A 25,998-nucleotide genomic window follows, 5' to 3' on the forward strand; every position below is an offset into this window, starting at 1 on the left:
TTGGTCTTGTCTGACCTGGTCCTGCTAAGGTTTTATAGAGGTAAAGATCATATTTATACTTTTGGAAGCTCACTCTGGAGGCAGCATGGGTGATGAGCTAAAAGAAAGGGAGGGAGGTGGAAGCAAGAAAGCTTCTGCAATAATACAGGTAAGAAATGATGTAGACCTGAATTAGGGGTGGGTAGGAGGGCAGATTTTAGGAATGTTTGGTGAAGCATTTGAGGAGAACTGCTGATAAACTGGCAAAATGAATTCCAGCAGGATCAGGTGGATATGCTGTGAACAGTTTGCACAGTTCTAGGTGGCACCATTCACATCACATTGTGGCTGTTGTAATCTTCATAAATAGTAATGCTGAGAGTTGTGCAGTGCACAGCCTGGGCAGCCTTACACAGCAACCCTGACTCTAAATTCATTTACTTCTATTACTTTTGAACCTTGGAGATTTTAAACTTTTCTTTCTCTTCTGGTTTTATTTCATTCACTTTCTTTTGGAAAAATCTCAGCATTGAAGGAAGGGGTAGGAAGTTAATGTAACTGGGCAGTGGCACTCTTTTATCTTTCTATATAATTTAACTACTTTTCCACTTAACATGGCAGAAATTGGAGCTAAAAACTTTGGGGTCAAGATGTGGCATTACCAATGCTCCCACATATCATAGAAACACAAGTGGAAATAGAGGCTTGTCTTGCATTAATATTTCTAACTGGATAGAGCCTCAACGGGCCTGACTTTTCTTTTTAGAGCAGAAGAAAGTCCTTGCGAGCCAATTTTCCTGTTGGGTACAGGTGTTTTCCTCAACAGTTTAAATAAGTCTTCAGTAGACAGCTCAAAAAATCTGTTCTGGTTTATTGGCTTAAACTCTCTGGTTCTGGATGATTATCTCTCTTATATAAGAATAGAAACATTCTATTTTGTTTTTAATTGCTGAAAGTTTGTACCCTTTTACCAATATCATGCCATTTCTCCTACCCCGCAGTCCCTGGCAACCACTTTTCTACTGTTTCTATGAGTTTGACTTTTTAAAAAAAACGTATGTATTCATTTATTTATTTTTAGATTTCACATATAAGTGATACCATGCAGTATTTGTCTTTCTCTGTATGGCTTCTTTTACTTAGTGTAATGCCCTCCAGGTTTATCCATATTGTTGAAAATGACAAGATTTTCTTCTTTTCTTAAGGCTGATAAATATTTCATTATATCTATATCTAAGTAAAGATATAGCTATAGATATATCTCACATTTTCTTTATCCATTCATCCATCAACAGACCCTGAGGTTGTTTCTATATCTTGGCTATTGTAAATAACGCTGCAATGAGTATAAAGGGCATATATTTCTTTGAGATAACAGTTTTGTTTCCTTTGGATATATCCCCAAAAGTAGGATTGATGGATCATGTGGTAATTCTATTTTTAATTTCTTGAGGCACCTCCGTATTGTTTTCCATGGTGACTGTACCAATTTACAATCTCACCAGTAGTGTACAAGGAATTCCTTTTCTTGACATACTCACCAGCATTTGTTATCTCTTGTCTTTCTGATGAGAGCCCTTCTAACAGGTATGATGTAATATCTCATTGTGGTTTTAATATTCATTTTTATGATGATTAGTATGTTGAGCACCGTTTCATGGACCTTGTGGTCATTTTCATGCCTTCTTTGGAAAAAAGTCTACTTAAGTCCTTTGCCAATTTTTAATTGCATTATTTACTTTTTGCTATTGAGTTGTATGAGTTCCTTGTATATTTTGGATATGAACCCCTTATCAGATAAGTGGTTTGCAAATATTTTCTTCTCCTTTGCTGTGTAGAAGCTTTTTAGTTTGATGTGGTCCCATTTGTTTTTTACTTTTGTTACCTTTTAGTGTCAAATCCAAAAAAATCATCACCAAGACTAATGTCAAGGAGCTTACTGCCTATGTTTTCTTCTAGGAGTCTTATAGTTTGAGGTCTTAGGTTCAGTTATTTAATCCATTTTGAGTTGTTTTTGTGTGGTGTAAGACTTTCATTCTTTTTTTGGTGTATGGTGTACACTTTCATTCTTCTGCATGTGGCTGTCCAGTTTTTGCAATACCATTTATTTAAGAGACTATCCTTTTCCTATTGTATATTCTTGGCTCCTTTATTGTAAATTAATTGGCCAAATATGTGGTGGCTTATTTCTGGGCTCTCAATTCTGTTCCATTGATCTATGTGTCTCTGTTACGTCAATACCATACAGTTTTGATTGCTTTGTAGTACAGTTTGAAATTAGGAAGTGTTATGCCTCTTGCTTTGTTCTTCTTTCTCAAGATTGCTTTGGCTATTCAGGGTCTTTTGTAGTTCCACACAAATTTTAGGATTGTTTATTCTATTTCTGTGAAAAACGCCATTGGAATTTTTATAGGAATTGCATTGAAACTGTAGGTCACTTTGAGTACTGTAGACATTTTAACAATATTAATTCATCCAATCCATGAACATAAAATACCTTTTCATGTATGTGTATTTTCTTCAATTTCTTTCATCAATGTCTAAAAGTTTTCAGTATACAGATCATTCACCTTGATTCAGTTTATTCCTAAGCATTTTATTTCTTTTTGATGCAATTGTAAATGTGATTGCTTTCTTAATTTCTCTTTCTGATAGTTCATTGTTGGTGTTTAGAAACACAACTGATTTTTTCATATTGATTTTGTATCCTGCAGCTTTACTGAAATGGTTTATTAGTTCTAACAGTTTTTTGGTGGAGTCTTTAGGGTTTTGTATCTATAATATCATGCCATCTGCAAATAGTGACAGCTTTACTTCTTCCTTTCTGGTTCGGATGCCTTTTCTTTTTTTCTTGCCTAATTGCTCTGGCTAGGACTTCTAATATTATGTTAAATAAAAGTGGAGAGAGTGGGCATCCTTGTCTTGTTCCTGATCTTAGAGGAAAAGCTCTTAGCGTTTCACTCTTGAATATGTTAGCTATGGGCTTGTCATATATGGCCTTTGTTATGTTGAGGTATATTCCCTCTATACCCAGTTTGTTGAGAGCTGAAACATTTTATCTTAAATAATACATCCAGAGAAACTGGACCAGGTGAGCTCAGATTGTTTCTGTAGCAAACATCAGGATATAAGTGAGCTCAGTTTTATAAATTCCCAGGGGCCACTAATTGGGATCTTTAAAATGTCATGGTTAATTAAGTCAAGCCAAGGATCTGAAGCCATTTCTTACTCTAATAGTAGTGTACACAGAAAGACAGTCATGAAGTCATAGTTTTGAACAGCAGGGTAAATTTCTATGAAATTTCATACCTGTGCCCCTCCTTCTTTTTCTGGTATGTAGCTGTTTTCATTTGCAAAAGATAAATCCACGCCAAGAATTCAACTGGACATGACCTAAAATTAATCTTAGCGTGTACCTTGGAGGTATGAAGTCCGCTTTCCTTGGCAACCGTGTATAGCCAATCCACACAGACTTCACATGTATGAACAGGGGTCTTTCTTCAGAAGTAGCAATGAGGTTTATTAGAATATCGAGTCAGGTATAGCTTGAGAAACCTATGATAAACCTATTATTTAATACAAACTGTCAAACATAAGGTTGGCTTATTAGTTTTAGAAGCTATGCAGAAGATGGAGTAAAATACAAGTACTGTAAGGGGCAAGAAAAATTGTTCCAGGGAATCAGAATCCATCACCAAGATAACCAAAATAAGTGTTTTGACTAAGTTTGAGGTTGAGTAGAGGATGTCATAAATCATACTTTGGGGGAAAATCCCAAATCTGAATACGAAATTATGCTGCGCACGTGATAGTATTTGTCATGTGCTTGCTTTGCACATGGCCCAGGTGCCACAGGTTAGGTTCTCCATTTTACAGACAAGAAAACTGAGGCTAGTGTCAACAAACAAGTTAAGTGGCAGAGTTTGGATCAAATTTTTAAAACTCTGATTTAAAAAAAAAAACAAAAAAACTCAGGCTCTCTTTTACATACCCCAGTGCTTTTCTGTATCTTCACAAAGAGGTAAATAAATCATTCTGGATAGATTTATTTTCTAGTGGCAAAGGGTCTATCCACTCAGGAAGCGAAACATAATAGAACGCTTTCTAAAATTATGTAATATATTTTCTTGCCCCCTTAACATTATTATGCTAAATAATACTGAACATTTACAATGTTTTCCTGAGAATTCATCCTTAATACGGGTGATACCATAGGTGAGATGATGCTCCCAGGGTCCGAGGTATGGGGGGCACTGGCCGCACACCATGGTGCTTTTCCAGTTTGCTTGTCAGAGCATGATTTTTTTTTTTAAATTTTATTATTTATTTATTTATTTATTTATTTATGGCTGTGTTGGGTCTTTGTTTCTGTGCAAGGGCTTTCTCTAGTTGTGGTGAGCGGGGGCCACTCTTCATCGCGGTGCACAGGCCTCTCACTACCGCGGCCTCTCTTGTTGCGGAGCACAAGCTCCATACGCGCAGGCTCAGTAGTTGTGGCTCACGGGCCCAGTTGCTCCGTGGCATGTGGGATCTTCCCAGACCAGGGCTCGAACCCGTGTCCCCTACATTGGCAGGCGGATTCTCAACCACTGCGCCACCAGGGAAGCCCAGAGCATGATTTTTATTCCTCCCCCAGCTGCTGTTCTTGTGCTTGCAGTCTTTTTGCTGCCTTAAATGGGAATCTCCCAGGGTCTCAGAATCTAAATAATTAAACCAGTTAGAATTGTACGTAAATAGAAGTAAACAGGCCTGAAAGGCTGCACAAGGAAAAGATTAAGAGCACAGTCCCTAATTTCCATTTGCATGTTACCACAGCCCAATTAAATACTTCTTTAAATTTTACGTTGTGTCCCAGATAGGAGAGCGCACCACTTAACTGGGTTCTAGGTAAATGAGGGACAACGAAACTTTCATTAGAAGCAAGAGATACATATACACACACACGATTTATTTTTTCACTGGTACTGACCTACCCCACTTAAAAATTTCCACTGGACTAAAAAATAATTTATTTTTGAAAAAGGACTATATTTTAAATACTCATTTAGCATTTGTTTATATTGTTCTATCGTTAAGAGTTTTTTCCACAGTGCAATGTGTTTTTGGTTTTCCTACTGCAAAAGCCTTTGTTACAGATTTGCATAGACTAGTCACTAATAAATCTTGCTTTAGTAAAGAAGTAGCAGAACAGGAGCCCAACTTTGGGCGAGTTTTAATGTTCCTGAGCCCTGGTTTCTTCATGTGTAAAATGCAGGTCAGTAACAATTCAAACGAGGTCATATGGTGTAGCAGGCTGTCTCAGTCCATCAGGGCTGCTGTAACAGAATACCAGAGACTGGATGGCTTATAAACAGAAATTTATTTCTCATAGCTCTGGAGGCTGGGAAGTCCAAGATCAAGGCCCCAGCAGACTGGGCATCTGGTGAAGGCCTGCTTCCTGGTTCATAGACAGCTGTCTTCTTGCTGTGTCCTCACATGGTGAAAGGGATGAGGGAGCTCTCTGGGGTCTCTCTTATAAGGGCACTAATCTCATTTATGAGGGCTGTGATTGGGGGTTAGGATCAACACCTTAACATTCAGCCTACAGCCCAGGCTTAGCACAGTAATGGCACAATAAAAGATGATTACTTGAACATGAATTCAACTGAAATTCAAGTAGAACAAAACCCAAAACCATATACTTACTCTATAGCTTAAAAAAAACTGTTCACTGTCATCTCCTCTACTAGAGGGCATTAAAGCTGGCCTGTTAAGTTGCCTGACAGGACCACTAAATGTCTAAATTGGGAATCGACTATATTCTATCCAGTTTAACCCTTTCTGTTAACACCGGGAAACAGAGGTCCAGGGAGTTTGAGAAACTTGCCCAGAGACAGACAACTACTTTCGGGCTGGGCCAAATGTAAGACTGGGGTTCCTTTCATTGACACCAACATCTTTTCATTTATGTGGCTTTTCACAATTTACCAAGTACTTCCTCAGCTCCATGACCTCATTTATTATACTATATCCATGAGCTTACAGAGATGGCTTTTGGGAGATTTTTTGCATCCTCAGACCAGTGTTGCAATAGCTTATTCTATACTGACCCTTAAATTTAAAAAATATATATGTACACACACATGTAAATGTGTGTGTACATATATATGCACATATGGAAGACACGGCACCACATCTCCCTGTGTTAACCCCATGCGGGCCACACCCTGGCAGTCACAAAGCACCAACAGAAAATGGTCTTCGGTTTCAGAATTCCCGAGTTGCCACTGATGCTTCAATACTAAAGGGCTTAGAAGTGTTTACACTTTCAAGAGGAGTAGGAATGTCTTAGGCTTCCCTTTAATGAGTCTCATTTTGAGATAGGATGGCAAGGTTGGCCAGCCACTCTTCATGCAGTTTTTGTAGTTAAGTCTTTCAGAGAATGAATGGTGAAGCCAATTCATTTCTCCTCCTGGAATTTGTCTTTCTTCTTTTTCTTTGTTGTGAGGTTATATATTAAAGGTATGGGCATACAGACATTACGAAAGATAAGGGCTATCACGTGAGGGAAGAAATCAGACAATAAACCCAAAGAAACCTATGGAAATTAAAAATCTGAACTCAGGGGCAGGGCAGGAGGCGACACGGTCTTTTCACAGAGCCGTTACACATAATGCAACTGTCCTCAAAAGCAGGAATGGAAAAGACTAGCCATTCAGCTGCAGGACGAAGCTGGGGTCTTGGCTTTAGAGCTTTCAGTGTCTTTAGCGTTAGGCTGGGCAGCAAGTGCCTTTTCCCGAGTAGGCCAGAGAAGATAAGTCCAGTTTGGTTTTTAAGGCTTGAGTCAGCTCTGTGGCCAGCAGCTCGTGGAGGGACACACCGTCGTGGGAGTACACCCAGTTTCTCCCAGTCCAGTCGTAACGCTTGGGGCCACTGCAGGACAAAACACAGTCAGAGTAAGTCCACGGGAACAGCCCTTCAGAAGAAACTGTCACCAAGAAATTGACTGACTGCAGTGCAGATCTAGAAAGTAGTACTTAGCGAGCCATGTATTTGACTTCTCGTCTTAGGGTCTGTTTAATATAACTGAATCACTTTGCTGTACACCTGAAACTAACACAACACTGTAAATCAACTATACTCCAATTAAAAAAAAAGCAGCTACACAATTATCCTCTGGTACAATTCACAGAACACCTCTCAAGACCTGAAAACATTTCAACCCTATTGATGAGTCTCCGTGTATCACATTCTGATCTTTTGCTTTTCCTAACTCACATATGACACCTGAAATATCACAGCAGTTATTTTAGATGATGGCCATTCATGTACCACTGACATGATTTGTCCCTTACCTACATTATTATTATCATTTTAGTACATTCATAACACTGGGCAACCACTACCTCTATCTAGTTTCAAAACATTTTCATCACCCAAAGGAAATTCCATATCCATTAAGCAGTTACTCCCTATTCACTCCTCTCCCCAGCCCCTGGTAACCATCTGTATTATTATTTTAAAAAATAGTTTTCTTAATTCAATTTTAAGTCCATGAAGGTGAGAGTTTGATGGGCTAGTTCATCCATCTCAAGCTCATCTAGTGAACACAAGCCGTACGTGCACTTCATGCTGGGAATGCTGTTTGTGTGGACCCAGGTGTGGCTAGGTTTCGCCGTGTCTTATTATTCCAGACAGACACAGCATGTGCCCATTCATTCCACCTCCTCTCGCCCTAGTGGAGCGGGGGCGGGGGTGGGCGGTGGTGGGGGGGGTACGTGCTGAGGCAGGAGATAGATAGGCCTCAGGGTAAGCACCTGGAGTTCGTTCCCTGTGGACAGAAACTCCAAAATATCAATAGCAGGACAATCGAGAGAAGAGCTGAGCCCTGCCCAGATAAGAGACAAAAGGCCGCATATCCCTCATTCTCAAAGTCTAGGAGACCTTTCCAACTACACAGGCACAGAAAGGCTCCTTGCAAGTCAAAAGGGAAGGGGCGCCACCCCATAGTAAGTGATGTCAACTACCCATAGGCCTCTTCGCTAGAATCCATCTTGGCTAAGAGATGCACACGTACACAGGGGAGGACCCTGAGATATACCAAATATGGACTCAGAACCAGGCAAAGCAAGATGATCGGTTAAAGGAAACCTGGAAGAAATGCCCCATAAAAGTGATTCAAACTACCACAAGGGCGCGACTCTCTCTCTGAGCCCGCAAGTGTGTGTATCCACACGTACTGTACTCTGTTTCCTCCTAATGAACACTTTACTTGCTTCACTACTTTCCGTCTCTATGTGGAAATTCATTTCTACACAGCTGATGGGCCAGGGCCTTGTCACTGGTCACTGGTCCCTGGTGGTCTGGTGGCTAGGATTCAGCGCTCTCACTGCCACTGCCTGACCTCAATCTCTGGCCGGGAACCGAAATCCTGCTTCAAGCCGCTGCAGGCCGAGGCCACCCAAGATCAGTGCCAGCAGCTAATGGTGCTACATGATGACGCCTTGATGGACAAAGGAGCAGAGGATGCTGAGAGCCCACGGGAAGGAAGGGGCCCCTGAGTCCACCTGCACACACTCAGGGGAGCTTTTCCGAAGTCCAAGACCGGGACGGGTTTGCCAGGGACGAGGAAAGCTTAGAAGGGAAGCATCTTTGGGGGGTTAGGAAAACATCAAGGATTTCTGTATTATCAACCAAAGGCTGGGGTTTGAACACTTACTTAACAATGGGGATAATGATAATAGGGACAAAGCAAAAGCACTGGACTTTTGTCTAATATGCACAAATAGCTGAACACGTAAAGGCATAATAACCTGGGTCAAATCCAGAGAACGCTCCATTGGCTCTGGACTCCGATTTGCTGCCGGGATGCCAGGCAAGCGTGAGAACCTCCAGGCCCCTCCACGCTGCCTCGGCCATCCAGCTGCCCACCCAGACCTCTCCTTGATTCCACTCTACAATCTCCTCAAGCAAGGTGATGGGGTAAGGCCACTGCTTCCTCTGACCTGAAAGGCTGTCAATTAAAAAGCCCCCCAAATATCAGAAATACAGCCCTAGGAAGGACTATTTTGGACCAACGTGAAAAATTGAGTGGAAAATAATTTTTTTTTTTTTTTTTTTGAGGAACATAGTATCCGTGACAGTAAATGGCTGCTCGGCAGATTTTCTTTCCAGATTCCCATCATGAATTACAGATTTTAAAAAAACAACAAAACTTGGAATTTCTCGGAATTTCTTATTATCCAGAAGTAGATTTTTCTAAACATGCCTGCGGTAGGATCCTATTGCTGGTAGGTGTGTCCAAATGCTATAAGGACTTTTTCTGTCTCAAGATACAACACGAGGGAATTCTGTTAGTGCAGCCATCACAGCTGGTTCTGGTGCCCTGCCTGCTATTTACAAAGCCACTGATTCCCAAAGCTGATGGCTGGATTTGAGCTGATCCAGCCAGTTTCTCTCGTACTGGTTCCTCTGAAGATGAAGGACAAGACTGCAGCCCTTGTGCATGGCCGCAGTTAGGGTCAGGGCAACTGTTGAGGCCAAAGAGAACAGGCTAATTGGCCCTCCCAGGGTAACCCCCCAACCCCTGCCAAACTTCAAGTAAACTACCTGGATCTAAAAGCAAGACCATCTGTGAATAAGGGCCTCACTAGAAATGACAGTGATTCCTTGGAGTTGTTTTTCTTGAATTATAACATACTTCCTAGACGAGGCTGGGATGAAGGAGGCCTAATGCTTTATTTATTTTGAACGAAGAATCACACATTACAGCACCATAAACAGTATAATATTAACTGCCTAAAAGTGATGTCAACACTGGGGCAGGAGAAGAGTTAAATACTTTTTTTTTTAAATGCAAAAACCGTGAGGCTTTCAAAGACTTCCATGCTGGTTATATCTGGGCCTTTCCCAATTCACAGTCAACGCGTTCTCTTTGGAAGTGCTAACGAGTGACCAGGAAGGCCGGTCTGAGAGCTTTTTGTGGGCGTCTCTTTTACTGTCTTACAGCCACTTCAACAGCAGCCAGAGGGATGAGGGACCCTCTCTCCCTGCATGTTCTCAGGCCTTGAGACGCAGTACAGACTGTCTCCAATACAATCTTTTATTCCGCTAGATTGAAAGCACATCAGTGGAAAAGGCAGGAGGGATGAAAAGCCCTAGAAGGACTGTTTAAAACACCCTCCCACCTCCACAGAGTACACAGCCCAATTCTGCAAATGGAATTAAACTGACTTTTAACTGAGATGCTCGAAATGAACCAGAGGCCAAACTTTGAAGACAAAGTGCAACTTGTTCAGATGCTGTAAAAGCAAAAGTGGCTTTTTCAAAGGCACGGCAATGATTTAGTAGAGAAAAACTGTCAAGGTGGGCTCCGAAAATTTTTCACTTTGCATCTTGTTAACGTCCCACTATCTGCTTTTAGAACCACATAATCACCAGACAGAAGTGATAGAACCACAGTAAACTTTCCTACTGAGCATGAGACGTGCTGTAAAACATCAGGAAAGGTTCACTTACACAGCTGCTAACACATGAGGGTGACACTTCTTAAATGGTCCACAAAGTCTCATTTCGTACAAGCTAAACAATGAGAGATTTTGACTTCTGAACGTACCTGGATGGTGAAGATAGCCAGATTTGCTTGTTTGGGGTCTGCTTGTTGATCACATACGTTCCTAGTTCTCCACCCAGTTTAATTGTTAAAACACCACTCTGGTGCATCAGATGGAAAAAGCATGAAGAAAATAAAACAAGACAAAGTTATCACTGTGTCATAATTGCCTCCTATTTTGTTATATCTCAACACTTTGCATTTATACAGGTACACAACATACACCATAAAGAACTGTCTTTAATTTAGTGTTTGGAATTAGGAGGTAACGCAGAAAGAGCGCTGCTCTCAGAATCAGACTATGATTAATCACAATGACACTTAAATCTCACAGTGCTTTTCCTCGTTTCCTATGAGGTGGGCAAGGTGAGAATATCCTTGGTCCCCTCTTGAGGAGAGGAAACAGGAGCTCGGAGTGTTAAGTGACTAGTCAGAGGTACTGCAGCTGGCAAACGAAAGGATCCGCGTCCTTATTGCTGCCTTGGTTCCTCAAATACCGGCCAGAACATACTAGAGACATTAAAAAATGGAGACACCAACTCTTCCGACGTCCCAGTCAGCACAAACAACGGGCAGGCCAAGTTCACGACCGAAGAAAGGAAAAAAGGCAAGAGAGAAGGAAATAATCAAACCACCTGCTTTGCTGGTCTCAGAAGAGCAGTAGCCGGAGCTCTGCCCAAGGGGTCCCCCAGTGGTTCTTAGAAAAAGTTTTGTGTTTGGTTTGCAAACACAAAGAGCTGTTGAAAAGGTGGAGGGAATTCCCTGGCGGTCCAGTGGTTAGGACTCCGTGCTTCCACTGCAGGTTGCCTGGGTTCCATCGCTTGCCCGGTCGGGGAACTAGGATCCCACAAGCAGTATGGAAAAAAAATAAACAACAAACAAACAAAACATGGTGGAGAAAGTGCCAATAATAATAGAACTGATAGGCATGGGATGGGGAGGACACTATTGGGTTATTTTTTTAATAATTTTTTTTCTGATTAAAAAAGAAACGTAGCAAAATTATAGAGGCATTGGGAATACAGGTGGTATAAATAAAATGCAAACATCAATAAAAACAGCATCTACTATTTTTCAGTACCTACTCTGTGCCAGGCACTGTGCTTTGCACTTTGTGTAAAACTGCTTCCTCCATGACCATAACCATTGGAGGTAGGAATCTTTATCCCAATTTATAGATGAGGACAACAGAGGGACAGGGTAATAAAGAAAACTTAGTAACGGGCAGGGCTGATCTTAAATTCAGGTCTGCTCGGGTCCATAAGATGCTATTCTTTCCAGAACACGAGGCGCTCTCTCAATCTCATTAATCAGCGAGCGATCTGAGCTGTTCATGCCCAGGTATCGGCTGCCAGTCTTTAAATGCAGGGCTAGGATCACAGAATACATAAGTTTTCTTTTTAAAACATTTTTTTCTTGAAACCCACGTGTACTATTTTGTTAGGACTACCTTTCCTTTATTTAAAAATTTCTTACAACTGTATAATTTAGTAGTTTTTAGCATTCCACAAAGTATTTTCATAAAGTGTGCAAACATCCCCACTGTCTAATTCCAGACTATTTCCGTCACCCCCAAAAGAAACCCTGTACCTATCAGCAGTCACTCCTTCCCCCCTCCATATATAGTTTATGGCTTATTTTTCCATACGATATGAGGCCCAGAGAATCAAGACATAATTTCTTCTAATCTGACCTATTTGTGGCCCTTAAATGCTCCCATGTGCATTGACCCTACACCTGGGAGGTGCGTGATGCAGCGGAAAAGGCAGGGGGACAGGTCTAGGGACGTGTGTTAAGCCCCATCAGCTGTGTTGTCTCCTTGGGACAATATCTGCTCTGCCTCCTTCAGAGACAGTGCGAGGGCGAGGGGCTGATGGGTGAGCTGAGGTGCTTCTGGGAAGGTTACCCTGACGCCCCTCAGCTGGGACCATGACCTGTGCAGGTCCCCACAGCTTCTGTGCTTTCCTCACTGCATCTGAGCTGCTAGCTTGTTTGCTGGTCACCTGCCCCTTCGCTCCACTACTATAAGCACCTTGAGAGCAGATCTGTCTTTTCATCCTAGCATTTTCAGTATTTGTACAAAATATCACTGAATTAAAAAAAAATTGTGGATGAGTGAACAGAGTGGCACTGTGATAACACACACATACCACATGAAGGGCAAGGTTATGCAAGGCAACGCTCAACCACGCCCCCTCTTGTTCGTGGTGTGTAATTAGATGTTTTCCCCCACAGAGCCAGAAGCCGTTTCCAAAGGAAAGTGGCAAGAGAAGGGAAACTAGCTGTCTTGCTGGTTCCCCAGGAGTTCTTAAAGCTTTTGCAACTGTCTTCAAGTAGACCAGATAAAGAGAGTTTTTTGTCCATTAGTGTTATTCCTTAAGGGGCAATCTGAGTGTCTACTTTGAGAGAGTGGGTAGACTTTAATGCAGGGCAGTGCGGGAGAGAGAGGCAATACTTAGCAGCTGCTGAGACCCAGGCACTGACCAGTTGCAATAGACCCTGGCCACAGCTGGTGAGGCTTGATTCCCGACAGCCAATATCAGTGGAAGCAAAAATAGCGAGGCTCAGGCTCTGTTGTCCCCAGCTTATTTGCAGAAACAGACACATATGGGAATGGCGTGTTGAGTCGGGATTTCACAGATATGCATGTGGCTTCCCACACTCCTAAAACAGATGCTGACTTCCCCTTAAGGAATAAGAATAATGAATATAAAGCACTTTTACCTACATTGTTTCACTGAATCCTAAGATACACCCGGGGAAGTAGAGGTTACTGTCACCTCTCCTTTACAGCTGAAGGACCTGCCCTCACAGATAATTCACTGAAGCGCTCTCGGAAAGAAAATACAAATGCGGGATGCTAGACCAGGCCCTCTGTCACCATATCCAATAAAGTGCTAACTCTGAGCAGGGGTGTGTGACCCAGGACCCAGAGGTGGTCTTCAGGGGTCTGCATATAGCTCTGGAAGCTGATATGTACTCATAGGTATGCAGGGATGTTTTTCTTGGGAGAGCAGTCAGATTCTCACAGGGTGTCCTGATCGCCAAATGGTTAAGAAACCTCTGCTCTATGGCAATAATATGCAGACAACTCAGTGAACGAAGGAATGGCAGCAAGCAAATTCTCATTAAAGTGTCTAAGAGGCCAGGGCTCCGCCTGGAAAAAAAAAAGAAGGCAGTGTGGAGGTAACTCTCTAAATAGTGTGGTGCTTCTCACGGTCTCCAGCGTCAAGTGTAGCCGACTCCGTGGTTGCCCAGTGACGGGAGGGGCTTTGGCTCTGGTAGGCAGTTCCCTCTGATAACCATTACCAGTGAGGAGTGAGGCCTGGACCCAGACACTGACATCCACCGTGACCCACCCCACTTGATGGACAACACAGTAGCCAAGAAGCTGCTCACATCTCCCAGTCCCCAGGAGGAAACTGAAGGAACGTGTCCTGGGTGTATCTAGAGTATTGCTTTCATTTGCCTATTTGGCCAGTAGCAAGTGGATAAAACTGCACTAAGTGCTGAGTGGCATCAATGAAAGCATGTTCTGGAAAAGTAGGTGGGCCTCATTTCATTTACACAGTGACTCGACATTTATTAAGTCCCCGCTAAGTACTTAGCAATGTTCCAGGCATTGGGAGACCAGGAATGGGCAGTGTTCCAGCTGTCAAGCTCAGTGTAGCCGTGGGAACTGATATGTAAAGAGACAGTTACAACACAGGGTGATCAGTGCTCCGTGCAGGCATCCTCAGAGTGCTGGGCAAGGAGGGTAGGGTGGTGTCTGCCTGGAGCATCTAGGAGGGCTGCAGAGAGGAGGTGACATCCAATTGGACCGAGGGCACGGAAAGACTGCACTCCAACCAAGCTCAAGTAATGGTGTTACAGGTGTTCTACTGTCTATAATGTAATTTCAACTGATTTATCTTATATGTGAAATACATATAAGGACATACCTGAAGGACTCTAATCAGGAATTCACACCCGAGGGTAGACAGCATTTCAAAGTACTTACAAGTCCAGACTACAGAGGGAGCTGTTATATGCCATTAGCCTTCTACACCTACACTAGAGGTTTTCCTACTTGGCAAATGACTTGCTAGAAATACTTCTTCCCTAGTGAGTAGAATGGTACTCAATGTACAGTGTATGGATTGGCTAGAAGAACTCAGGCGCCTCTTCCCTTGTAAGAATGGGTTTTAGACTCTGGAAAGTGCAGCAGCTGAATCACTCTTCAGAGAGACACTCTGAAGGTAGGTAAGATCCTGACCCGCCACTGAGCAGAAGCTTTTGTTGCCGGCCTTAGTGAGGTAAGCAGAATCCAGCCACTAGAATACTGGCACCTTTGCTTCTAATGAAACATTCACGCAAAGTGTTTGAGTCAAGCAGGGGCTTCATTAATCCTGTAAGAACAGGTGGTGTGACTGTTTCTGTGGCATGTTCCTAAAGGTTTGCATGTGTGGCAGAGTTTAGCCTGAGCCTTGGTTTCCCCATAGTTACAGAGCCTGGTAAGGAGGCTGGGGTAGAGGAGACCTGTAACTTCCCCAGCTCTAATCATCCCACAGATGGTCAAGTTCCAGAGGCCAGTTTGTAATGGTTCCCAAGTAGCTCTGCCTTCTGAGGCTGCCTGCATAAGCACGTCTACAGCCCCACCGGGACATTTCTGCTGCTGACAGCAACCAACGAATCCACCTGGAAGGCATTCAATCGTTTCTTGCCTCGTTACCACCAAGTCCCTTACTGTCCTTACAACTAGGCTTGACATCTGCCCATCTGATGGAGTCCTTTTCTATCCAGTGCCCCCAACAGCAATATCCAATACCATTTCTATCACTTTAGCCTGACAGCTGGTTGTCCTAAATAATTCCATGATTTAATCCCAAATGCACTCTTCATGACATTTTCTGGTATGAATTAATTGCTGTCAAGAGGGTTAACCTCTGCAGGGGATGTGCTCCCACTGGCAAAAAAAGAGCTGCTCCCTAAGGCCTAAGCAATAATTCTAAACCCAAAGGCAGACCCTTGCTCAAGTCTGCCACCTGGTGGCCAGTCGATACACACCAGCACTGCCCTGGCTTCTAGGATTTGGGGCTTAAGTTTCATCCAGCCCTGGGGTTCTCGCCCAGCTGCATTAGAATCCTCTGAGGAGTTACTCTAAAAACTTTAAAAACCCCAAAGCCTGGCCTGGGCCACACCCTAGACCGATTTTTATTTGATTAATAAAAATCCCTAGGGATGGGACCCAGGGATGCTCATTAGAATCTCAGGTGAGCTTTTCAAAAACATGCTTCCTAGGACTGTACCCTGACCACCGTATGAGACTTTCCGGGAGTGGGGCCCATGTCTAGTCTGAATACATCTTGGGCAATCTCTCACCCGCTTAGGAACTAGCCTGCCTGCATGATGAGAGGCGTCTTGCTACACAAACACATGCCTGGGTCCCTCCCTGATTTATCTTCACAGGTATTGAGTGAAGCTTGAGAATCTGTATTTTTAGGCAAACGTGAGGCTCAGAGAGGCTGAGTGACTTGCCCAAGGTCACAAGCCTGGTGATGCAGGGCTGACACCAGAACCCCAGTCTTTTGGTCCCATCCATAACCGCATACTGCTGGAGAGGAATTCTTTATCTTAGTGAGCTAAAATTCTTAGGGAGGATACAGAAGAATGAAAAGAAGCAAATAGGTACCCCAAAGGAGACATCATAGTCTTCAAATGTGTAAGGTTTGTCTGCAAGGTCTTCAAAAAACTCTGCTAAGGAGTCCAGCGTCTCCTCGGCCAGTCTTTCATAGGTGGTATCGTCCAGAGGGCTGTGAGGGGAACAGAAACAACCCCGATCATGCAATCACCAAACAGCTCCGTTTTATTAACATCAACGGACACATTTATTTTTTACTTAAATTTTTTAAATTGATGGAAAATATCTAACATATACCGAGTAAAAACTGAAACAGCATCAAAGGGTTTACAGAGAAGTAAGCCTTTCTTCCCAAGCAGGCAGCCCCCATCCCAGAGTCAGCTATGATGAGCAATCTCTTTTAAATATATAAATGAAGCACCTTGCAGTTTTCCTTTCATATGTCTTGGAAATTGTTCCATATTAGCACATACAGTTTTCATAGTATTTTATCTTATGTTATTCATTCAGTTTGTCCCCTTCAGCAGGACACTGAGGTTGCTTCCATTGCTTTTGTTGTTAAAATTTGTTGGGCAAACCACAAAGTGGGAGAAAATATTTTTATTCTATATATCTGAAAAAGGACATATCTAGAACATGTAAAGAACTCTTAGAAATCAATAAGAAAAGAAAATCCAATAGAAAAATGGGCAAAATACTTGAACAGATTTCATTAAAAAAAAGATATCTAAATGGCCAATGAACATATGAAAAGGGGCTCAGCTTTGTTAATCTTCAGGAAAATGCAAATTAAAAAATCACATTGAGATACCACCAGAATGGTTAAAATGAAAGAGACAGATAATATGAAGAGTTGGCCAGGAAGTGCAGTAACCAGAGCTTTCAGATACTGCTGATGGGCAAGTAAATTGGACAATCACTTTGGAAAACTGTTGATACTTCTACTAAAATTGAATATATTCATATCCTATGACCCATCAATTCCACTCTTGGGCATTTACGCAACAGAAATGCATACCCAAATATAAATTTCCTTAGCAGTGAAAAGACCAAAACCAATTTCGATTTGAAAAAAATAATTCAGATAACAGAAATATAGAATTGCATAATACAATTTGATACTTAATAAATATTGTAATTGCTCTAAAAAGGAAAAAAAAAAAAAGAAATGCATACCCAAGTTCACCAAGAGACATGTACCATGCTAGAATGTTCATAGCAGAACTATCCAACAGCCCAAACTGGAGACTGCCCAAGTATCCATAGGAAATACCATAGATAAATAAATTGCGATATATTCATAAAATGGAATACTACAGTGCAAAACAGAATTGTCTATAAATATAACAATATGGACGAAACACTTCTTTTGATGGTGATTGAAAGAAGCCACATACAGACATATTTATATTTGATGATATCATTCATATAAAGTTAAAAAACAGGCAAAACTAATCCATGCTATTGGAAATCAGAATGGTGCTGCTCTGGGGCAGGGAGGGGTTAATAATTAGCACGGCAGGACGAAGGTGTGCTTCCCAGAGGCCAGAAGTAGACCCTGAAGAAGGAAGCTGGACTTGGGGCTTCCTGCAAAGGTCCCACCCAACCTCAGAGGACTGCCTGGAGGGACTGGGAGACAGTAGTAGAGAGTCTGCCCAAGGAGGTCACAGGTCCCACCGCCCGCCTCCCCTGCGGCCATGGGGAGTGACGGACAAGGAAGAGCCTCCAACCAGGGTTTCATGGACGGAAGTCCCCCAGAGCCAGGGCAGAGGTTGTCCCACTGCTGCTGGACACCTCGTCCTTCGGGGTGGAAGAGTGACTGCACGGTCCTGTGGTTGCAGCCGGGGGGTGTGTGTGGAAGGAGAGTCCCTGCAGATACAGGCGCAGGGCGGTGGGCTGCAGCGGTGCCTGGCAGCTTTTCCCCAGAACCCATTGCGTCCTCCCTCCAGGCACCCACTGGTCTACATTTCCTGGCCTCCCCAGCTGTTAGCTGGGGCCCCCGGACTAAGTCCTTCCTGCTACAATGTGAGTGAGGGACAGATGTCACCTCCAGACCTTCCATGCTCTTGTCCCTTTCTGTGGAGTGGAAGCTGGACAGAGTGACCTGGCCTCGACCTGCAGAGGACAGTAAGTTGCTGATAGGCGATAGGAAGGTGGAGGGAGCCCGGCTCCCTGAATCGTTTCACAGAGGCCTGGCCACCCCCCACCGACAGAGAGGGGGACACGAACCACTCCTGGTTGGAGCCATTGCAGTTTTGGGTCTACTTGTTACAGAAGCTTGGCCTGCCCTAACTACTAAGATGTCTCAATAACAAAACTCTGGAAACAACCTAAATGTCCAGCAGTAGGGGATGGGTTAAATGAATTATGGTACATCCATAAAACTTAATACTATTTCATTAAAAATAATGCGGTGGGTAAGTAGTGATGTGGAAAGACGCTTATGAATGCTGCTGCTTAGGGAGAAAACAGATGGGATGGGTTTCTATGGGATGGGTTTTGGTTTTCTTTGATTTTTTTTTTTGTTGTTGTCGTTGTTAGAAAAGGTAAGAGAAAAGGAAAAAAAAAGTATGTGTATGTGTGCATATGTTGTATATTGAGAGAGAGGGAGAGGGAGGAAGAGATCTCTGATGTGGAAGGCATTTTATCTCACCCAGCATCACCCAAAGTTCCCGTTGTCCTCAAATTCATCCAACAGACCCACTGCTTTTTGACATTCAGGATCTGGTTGAGGCAGCAGAGGCTCAGACTCTAAAAGCCAAAGTGAAGAAGAACGTTACCATTTTTCAACATACAGTCCATTAATGCACAGTTTGAATATCACTACTTCTACATTCGGGAGTAACGACGTTAAAGTTTTTCAGAGTATATCTTTCTCAGGAAATTTTTTCGCCTTCTTTTAGTGCGTCAAACTGCGCTCTCCCGGGCTCTCTCTAAGCCTGTGCTGTCCAACTCAGTAGCCACAAGCCACAGGCAGCTATTTAAATGTAAATTTATTGAATAATATAAAAATTTACAAGTCAGTTCCTCGGTCCCATCGGCCACGTTGCGGGTGCCCTGTGGCATCCTGTGGCTCGTGGCACAGACGGGACACACCCACCACCACGGGAGGCGCTGCTGGCAGCACTGCTCGGGACTGGGATGGGGTAGTTAGCATGGGGCGGGAGGGGGGCAGGGGGGTTGGGGGGTGCGGTGGGAAGTGTCAGCGAAGTTCTTACAATGTGACTAAAGTGAGTAACAACAGATAGCAGGTGTCCAGAAGAGAGGCTGTGCCTGCAGGGCTATGTGACAGATCTCACTAACACGATCTGCAGGGGACACCGTGACCCACTGCTTTCTTTCAATACGTAACTGCTGAGCGTCCTGGAGCCCGGCTCTGAGGACTGGGGTCTGAGCTGATGACTGCCAGGCAGGCGGACCAGCCAGAGAGATGGTGGAGGGGACGGAGGTCTGGACGGAGAGAGAAGTGGTACAGCCGAGCGGAGACGGCAGGGGAGTGATGGAGAGGTGGGCAGCTGGACTTCCTCCCAGGAAGGCACTGAGGGGCTTCCTGAGGTTGGTGGCAAGGTTCACCTTCTCCAAAGAGCACTGTGGTTGCCACTACGAGAAGGGGGCAGAGGCTGTGGTTACTCTTTTGAGCCATCAGGGCCCTGGGCAAGCTGAGAAAGGAGAAGGCTGAGAAGTGAGCGGAGGAAATGGGGGCGCAGAACGCAGATGGCCGTTTAAAAACGTTGGCTCAGAAGGGAGAAGTGAGAGAGCGGCCGTGATAAGCACAGTAGTGCCACAGCACATTCTAGAGTGTTCACCATCAGCGGGGTAGCGTCCTCAGACTTTAGACAAAGGGACTCAGTCCTCATTACATTCCAATGAGGGAAGTACTATTTACAGTCATTATTCACGACAGTGATGTCCTATAAAGTTGCCACAAACACTGGATTAGCAAGTTACTAAGGGAAATATGGAGAGGCTCCTGTGAGCCTCTGTTCACATGTTCACCAAATGATCAATGCATAACCTTGTTTTACATGTGTTTCTGTTCAGAGGTGCCTTGTTTAATATATATTGTTGATTCCCTGACACTGAACTCACAGCCAACAGCGCTAGAACTCACGCTTTGGACAGAGCTTATCCAACCCACGTATTTTCTCCCTAAGGCCCATCACAGCCTTCTTGCACATTGGAACACTAGACAGCACTTCAGCACGATGCTTGCAGGCCACTTTAAACAGTGAAATTATAAACGAAAGTCAGGAAAATGTGAAAAACGCGCCACCAAACAGACTGTGAACAGGACCCTTGTTTCCAGAGTGGGAGCTGAGGAGTGGACAGAGCGGCACTTTGTCTGACCTCAGCCAGGGACATGTGAGTGGAGGTGACTCACATTTTTTGCTGCTCTGTGCACGTCCGAGAATGACCACAAAAGTGCCCTGAGTATCAATTTTGGGGATAGAAATACATTTTAGTGAGTAGGTGAATTCACAAGTAGAGGATGCAGGAATGAGGAGGATCAACTCTATTTGTATTTTACAGATGAGGAAACTGAGGCACAGAAGGGTAACTTGCCCAGAGTCACACAAACACACAAAGTGGGGGAGTTGGGATTTGAACCCATGCTGTCTGGACCCAAGGTCTGGGCCCCAAAGGAAAGAATCACATCCAGGGAATGATACAGGACTCCAGACACGGAGGGGAGGTGTTTGAGAATGCAGGGCTCACCTCAGTCAATTTCCCTTCTCTCTTGTTTTTGTCTTTTAATTTTACATCTTTGATGGTCTGGTGGGAGGGCTGGTCTAAAAGCAAGGTACTCATTCACAGCCAGAGCAGAAGACTTCATTCAGCTGTGTTGAATCACAAGAGGAACAGCTGCCAAAGACTCCATCTGGTCTCTCACCTGCTTTCCCCATCTAACATTCCCTGGGTAACTGCTTAACCCTCCCAAGCTCTGCTTCCTCCTCTGAAGGTAGGGATGATGGTACCGTCCTTGCAGACTGGTTATGAGGATCCAACAAGAGGACGTCAGTATCCCAAACACGGGGCCTGAGGGTTCCGTCAATTTCCGTTTTGAAGCATGTCAACGGAAGTGTGAAGAGGTAGGAGGCCAGAGAGGCAAAATCCGGCCTTTGCCCAAGGGAGGCAGATGGATTTCACGGTGGGGAGCCACCCAGGGCCACCCCTCCTGCGGCCACATCACCTGGAGCCATCGGACTATGTGTCTTGTGTGGGTCTGCTTACTTGAGTCTCCAGGGTTCAGTGACTCCGTGAGCGCAGCACTGGGCTGGCTCATGGGAGACATCGGAGGAAATACTAGATAGTTCTTGGGCCCACAGGCTCAAGTTCAGGCCCTGGAACCACACGACTCAACTAAGGCCTGGCCTGGTGGTCGGCAGGGAGGCCAGCCTTCACCCCAGGGTCCCCTCGGTCTCCTGGGCCCTGTCAAACCACAAGCCTGAAGAGAGAATCAGCTCTCATCCGCTGCTGGGGAGGACAAACTGGCACGACCACTCTTGGCATCTAGTGAGTGGCCCCTCGCTCAGCAATGCCAGTCTGAGGGCTTCACCCAAGAGGAGGTTCTGTCCACGCACGGGCGCGCCCAGTGCAGCACCACTGTAAGAGCAGCTCACTGGGCTCAGCCGGATGTCACGGGAGGAGCCTGGACAAGGTGTGACATACCCAAGGGCTACCGTCCAGCAGACAAAGCGAATAAATGACAACGGTGTGCATCAGTGTCGCTGAGTCTCAAACACTGATCACGACAACATTGATCACAAGGAGTAAGGCACAGCAGAATAAATACGGCAAAATGGTGTTTTCAAATGAATGGTACATGCTTTAGGGAGACATACACAGGAGGTGAAACTCTGAGAAGGGGATGCCTGACAGAATTCAGGAGAGCAGATTCCTCTCAGGGAGGACCGGGCTGTAACGGAAAGAGCACCAAGCCTTCATGGAACACTCAATATTGTATTTTTTAAAAAAATATTTATTTATTTGGCTGCGTTGGGTCTTAGTTGTGGCTCACGGGATCTTCGTTGGGGCATGCGGGATCTTTCATTGCAGCACTCGGGCTCTTCGTGGCAGCACAGAGGTTCTCTCTAGTTGTGTGCGGGCTCCAGAGTGTGCAGGCTCAGTAGTTGCTGCATGCCAGCTCAGTAGTTGCGGCACGCTGGCTCAGTAGTTGCGGCATGCAGGCTTAGTTGCCCCGAGGCACGTGGGATCTTAGTTCCCCAACCAGGGATCGAACCCACATCCCCTGAATTGGAAGGTGGATTCTTAACCACTGGACCACCAGGGAAGTCCCTGGAACACTCCATATTCAATTTCTTAACCTAGTGGTGGGAACATGGGAGTTTGTTATTAATCTTTAAACAATACGGATTTTTAAAAAATATTTATTTTATTTATTATTATTTATTTTTGGCTGCATTGGGTCTTCGTTGCTGCGCACAGGCTTTCTCTAGTTGCGGTGAGCAGGGGCTACTCTTTGTTGCGGTGCGCGGGCTTCTCATTGCAGTGGCTTCTCTTGCTGCGGAGCATGGGCTCTAGGCGTGCGGGCTTCAGTAGTTGTGGCACTAGGGCTCAGTAGTTGTGGCTCACGGGCCCTAGAGCTCAGGCTCAGTAGTTGTGGCGCACGGGCTTGGTTGCTCCGCGGCATGTGGGATCTTCCCGGACCAGGGCTCGAACCCGTGTCCCCTGCATCGGCAGGCGGATTCTTAACTGCTGCGCCACCAGGGAAGCCCACGGATATTTTAAATACACTTTTGTGTATAGATTCTACATCTAGAGTCATGTATACTGTCTGTGGAAGACAATAACAATGACTTTAGAGTGAAGTAGGGCATAACCCACCCAGGCAAAGGCCATGGGGTCATAAGTGACGATCATGTCGCTCTAGAAAAATTAATAGATGCCTAAATACCTTCCGAGGTATGCAGAAGGGGCTGCAGCAGGAGCTTCTGAAGTTGTTTAAGAGCAGTGGCACGTAGGTATCTCCTCCTTGAAGCTGCCTCCAGCATTAAAGGGGAAAGGTTAGAGAACCCGTCACTGTCACTCTCTCTTATTATTACGGTTGGAGGCTGCCTGCTGGAAGCAGGGTCTTCTCCAAGCCTCGGGGTGAATAAGGCAGGCAGTGGAGGGCTGTGAGCTGCAGGCTTACAAGGCATTTCTGTGGATCCTGGGTTCCGATGAGCAGCTGGAACTGAGAACTGACAACCAGAAGCTAAATCTGCTCACCTCCAAAGCTGTGCACACAGTAGCCGCCAGACACACGTGGCCACTGAGCACTTGAAACATGGCTGGTGTGACCAAGGAACTGGATTTTCAACTTCACTTAATTTTAGTTTAAAAATGATACTCAATAAGGTTACTGGAAAATTTAAAATATGTTTGGGACAACTCAAGTGTGTGAATTTACTTTTTCAGTTGTGAATTTTATAAAATCTAAATATACATCAAGTATTTCCACAGTAAACTCAGTTTAACATCTGATGGACAAGGGATGGAAGTGTGAAATCCATACTGGATTTGGAAGAATGAGTACAAAGAGGGAATGTGAAGTATCTCAGTAATGATCTTTCAGTATCGATTACCTGTTGACATGGTAACATTTTGGCTATACTAGGTTACGTAAATGTATGGTTGAAATTAATTTCACCTGCTTCTTTTTACTTTCCCAATGTAACTATTAGAAAACTTATTGCACAGGTGGCTCCCATTCTACTTCTGCTGTGGAAGTAGAAGCAGCGGGTAGAGAAAATAAAGCCGGAGAAAAGGGTCCCCAAATGAACTCCCCAAATGATCTTGGGTCAGAAGTCATCAGGACCCACATGGAGTCCAAGGGACTTTAGGGATCAACCTGAGGACAGTTAAGGCCTTAAAAAAATTTAACAGGATCGTGATTCCAGTTGCCACTGTCATCCAGCCAACTCCACAAGTACTGAAGATGTGCAAGGGAACTGCAGAATAGACAGGTTAAACCAACCCGATTAACTATGGAAAAAGGGGCCCAATGGGTAGCCTAGGTTGTTCACCACCTAGCAACCTCCAGTGGCCCAAATCCCAGTATGTGCCAAGTGCCCACCTCCCGGGTGCGCCTCTGAATCAACAGCCCTTAACAGCCACTAGGTACCGTCCAGAAGACCACGCCATATCTTGTCACTCTCCTAAATTAAAAACTGGTGAGAACACAGGCAGGCGTGGAAGGGCACGTCAGGGCAGCTCCAGGTGAGAGAGAAGGAGCAGAGTAATAAACGCGGGCGTTCTGCAGAAGGGGATCATGGGACCAGCATGGCCATAACTACCTAGTTTTCCTGAGAAGAGGGGGAAATCCGTGATTCCTGCTTTGAGTGTTGACAACCAGTCCCAGTGTTTCTTCAAACAGGGTCAAATAACACACGTCCGCGGGAGGTGTAGGCCTAAAGTTCAAATTCCAGAGCTCCGTGAACAATTTGGGTTGGATTTCACCTGCCTCCTTCACCATCCACAATCCATCCAGCGGACCAGCCACTCAGAGCTGATCGTCGCCCACTTTCCTGGCCTTTATCCATGCCGTTCTCTCCTCTGAGAGCCCCTCACCGTCCCCTGCCGTCTTCAGACCCTGATTAAACATCACCTCCATCCTCCCGTGTAACCTTCTCAACCCCACAGCCTTTCTTTGGGCTTCCTCCTTTCAAGTCGTGGAGTAACCGGGTCAGGTATTTCTTTGTATCCCCGCGAGGGAAGATAAGTGCAATTAAGTGCTGAAGACTTTATACATGTTAATTAAACTGCATGCCAGCTCGGCAAAATGGGTACTCTCCCCTTCACAGAAAAAGAAGGCAGGCCTCAGAGAGGTTCTGGGATCCCCCGACGTCCCCGAGCTCTGCTGAGTCCAGGGGCCAGACTCTGGAACCCAGGTCCGATCCAAAAGCCCTGCTGCTCTAGCTACTGTGCTCCACAACTCTGACATCTTTACCTCGCTCGCTGAAAGCGTTTCGTTCATAAAAGCCCATGCTTGAAAACATTGCTCTGACAGTATTGCTACTCATATTTATATACTGTCAATATTACATTGATATATATATATACTATTTTACTGAAGTAGTTCTATATTTACAGCATGCTAATATTATAGATTATATACATATATGTATATTATAGTACCTGGCATATATTATTAAAGTTCTCGGAAAGAGAAGTGACAAGCTTAGAGCCACCACAGGTCCCTAAAAGCCGATGCCCGCCCAACGTTCCCTGCCTTTGCCCGCGCGGTTCCCGGAGTTGCACTGCAGGATACAATCTCCTCTCACCAGAAAGCGGAAGCCGGTGCAGCTGTAACCGGGAGAAACTAAGACTGGGGAATGCACGGCGGCCGCCGCCGCCGCCCTTCCCTAGCCTGAGCTGGAGCCGGTGCGCGTGCCCGGCGGGTCCCCGGCGTGCGCGGCCTCGCCACGCCGGCATGCGGCCTGGGCGGCTGCCCGCGCGGATACTCACGGGCTGGCTGGGTGTGCCGGCCGCGGCGGTCCCGGTGCGCAGGCCCCGGCAGCCGTAGAGCCGGGGGTCCTTCGTTGGCCGCGGGGCCCCGGCGCGGGCCTGGGCAGAGCCCGGGGGCGCCGAGCGGGACAAGAGGCTGGAAGCCGCTCGGCGCCCAAGCGTCCACATGCTCCTCGCGATCTGCGGCCGCTCCGCCTCCTGCTCCGGGGACGCCGGGCGCCACCTGGTGGTCACGGGTTGCAGCTGCAGTCGCAAGCTTCCCTTTTCTGCAGGCTTGGGAAACGACCAGATGTTAGACTTTAGGAAGAGCTTCCCTGCGTTGCTCTATTTCTGCATTTAA

The 25,998-nt window shown here is 45.1% G+C and overlaps 1 protein-coding gene and 1 long non-coding RNA gene across 6 annotated transcripts in view; one reads left to right on the forward strand and one right to left on the reverse strand.

Moving 5' to 3' along the window:
* LOC309664984 overlaps positions 1–25,998 on the forward strand; it is a 152,702-nt gene that overhangs the window by 33,938 nt on the left and 92,766 nt on the right. The window lies entirely within an intron of this gene.
* FXN (frataxin) lies at positions 5,320–25,877 on the reverse strand. 2 transcript variants are annotated; one of them, XM_082471123.1, is made up of 5 exons: positions 25,659–25,877; positions 18,844–18,941; positions 16,242–16,362; positions 10,574–10,671; positions 5,320–6,891 (listed from the first exon to the last, which is right to left on the reverse strand). In XM_082471123.1, exons 1-5 carry the CDS (start codon positions 25,824–25,826, stop codon positions 6,729–6,731), a joined length of 648 nt encoding a protein of 215 aa, XP_082327249.1. In that variant the 5' UTR covers positions 25,827–25,877; the 3' UTR covers positions 5,320–6,728. The 2 variants fall into 2 exon arrangements, with proteins under 2 accessions (XP_082327249.1, XP_082327248.1); XM_082471122.1 differs by lacking the exon at positions 25,659–25,877 and adding an exon at positions 20,907–21,032.

The sequence above is a fragment of the Balaenoptera physalus genome (genome assembly GCF_965194825.1).
Source record: "Balaenoptera physalus genome assembly, chromosome: 7".
In the NCBI taxonomy this organism is placed as follows: Eukaryota; Metazoa; Chordata; class Mammalia; order Artiodactyla; family Balaenopteridae; genus Balaenoptera; species Balaenoptera physalus.

What these genes read in the sequence shown, in the direction of transcription:
- FXN (XM_082471123.1), bottom strand. Translation starts at nt 25,826, where the DNA reads ATGTGGACGCTTGGGCGCCGAGCGGCTTCCAGCCTCTTGTCCCGCTCG. An exon ending in GGAACTTTGGGTGATGCTGG is followed by an intron (nt 16,363 to 18,843) that starts GTGAGATAAAAT and finishes TTCCCCTCACAG; the next exon opens with CCCTCTGGACGATACCACCT. An exon ending in ACTATGATGTCTCCTTTGGG is followed by an intron (nt 10,672 to 16,241) that starts GTACCTATTTGC and finishes CTGATGCACCAG; the next exon opens with AGTGGTGTTTTAACAATTAA.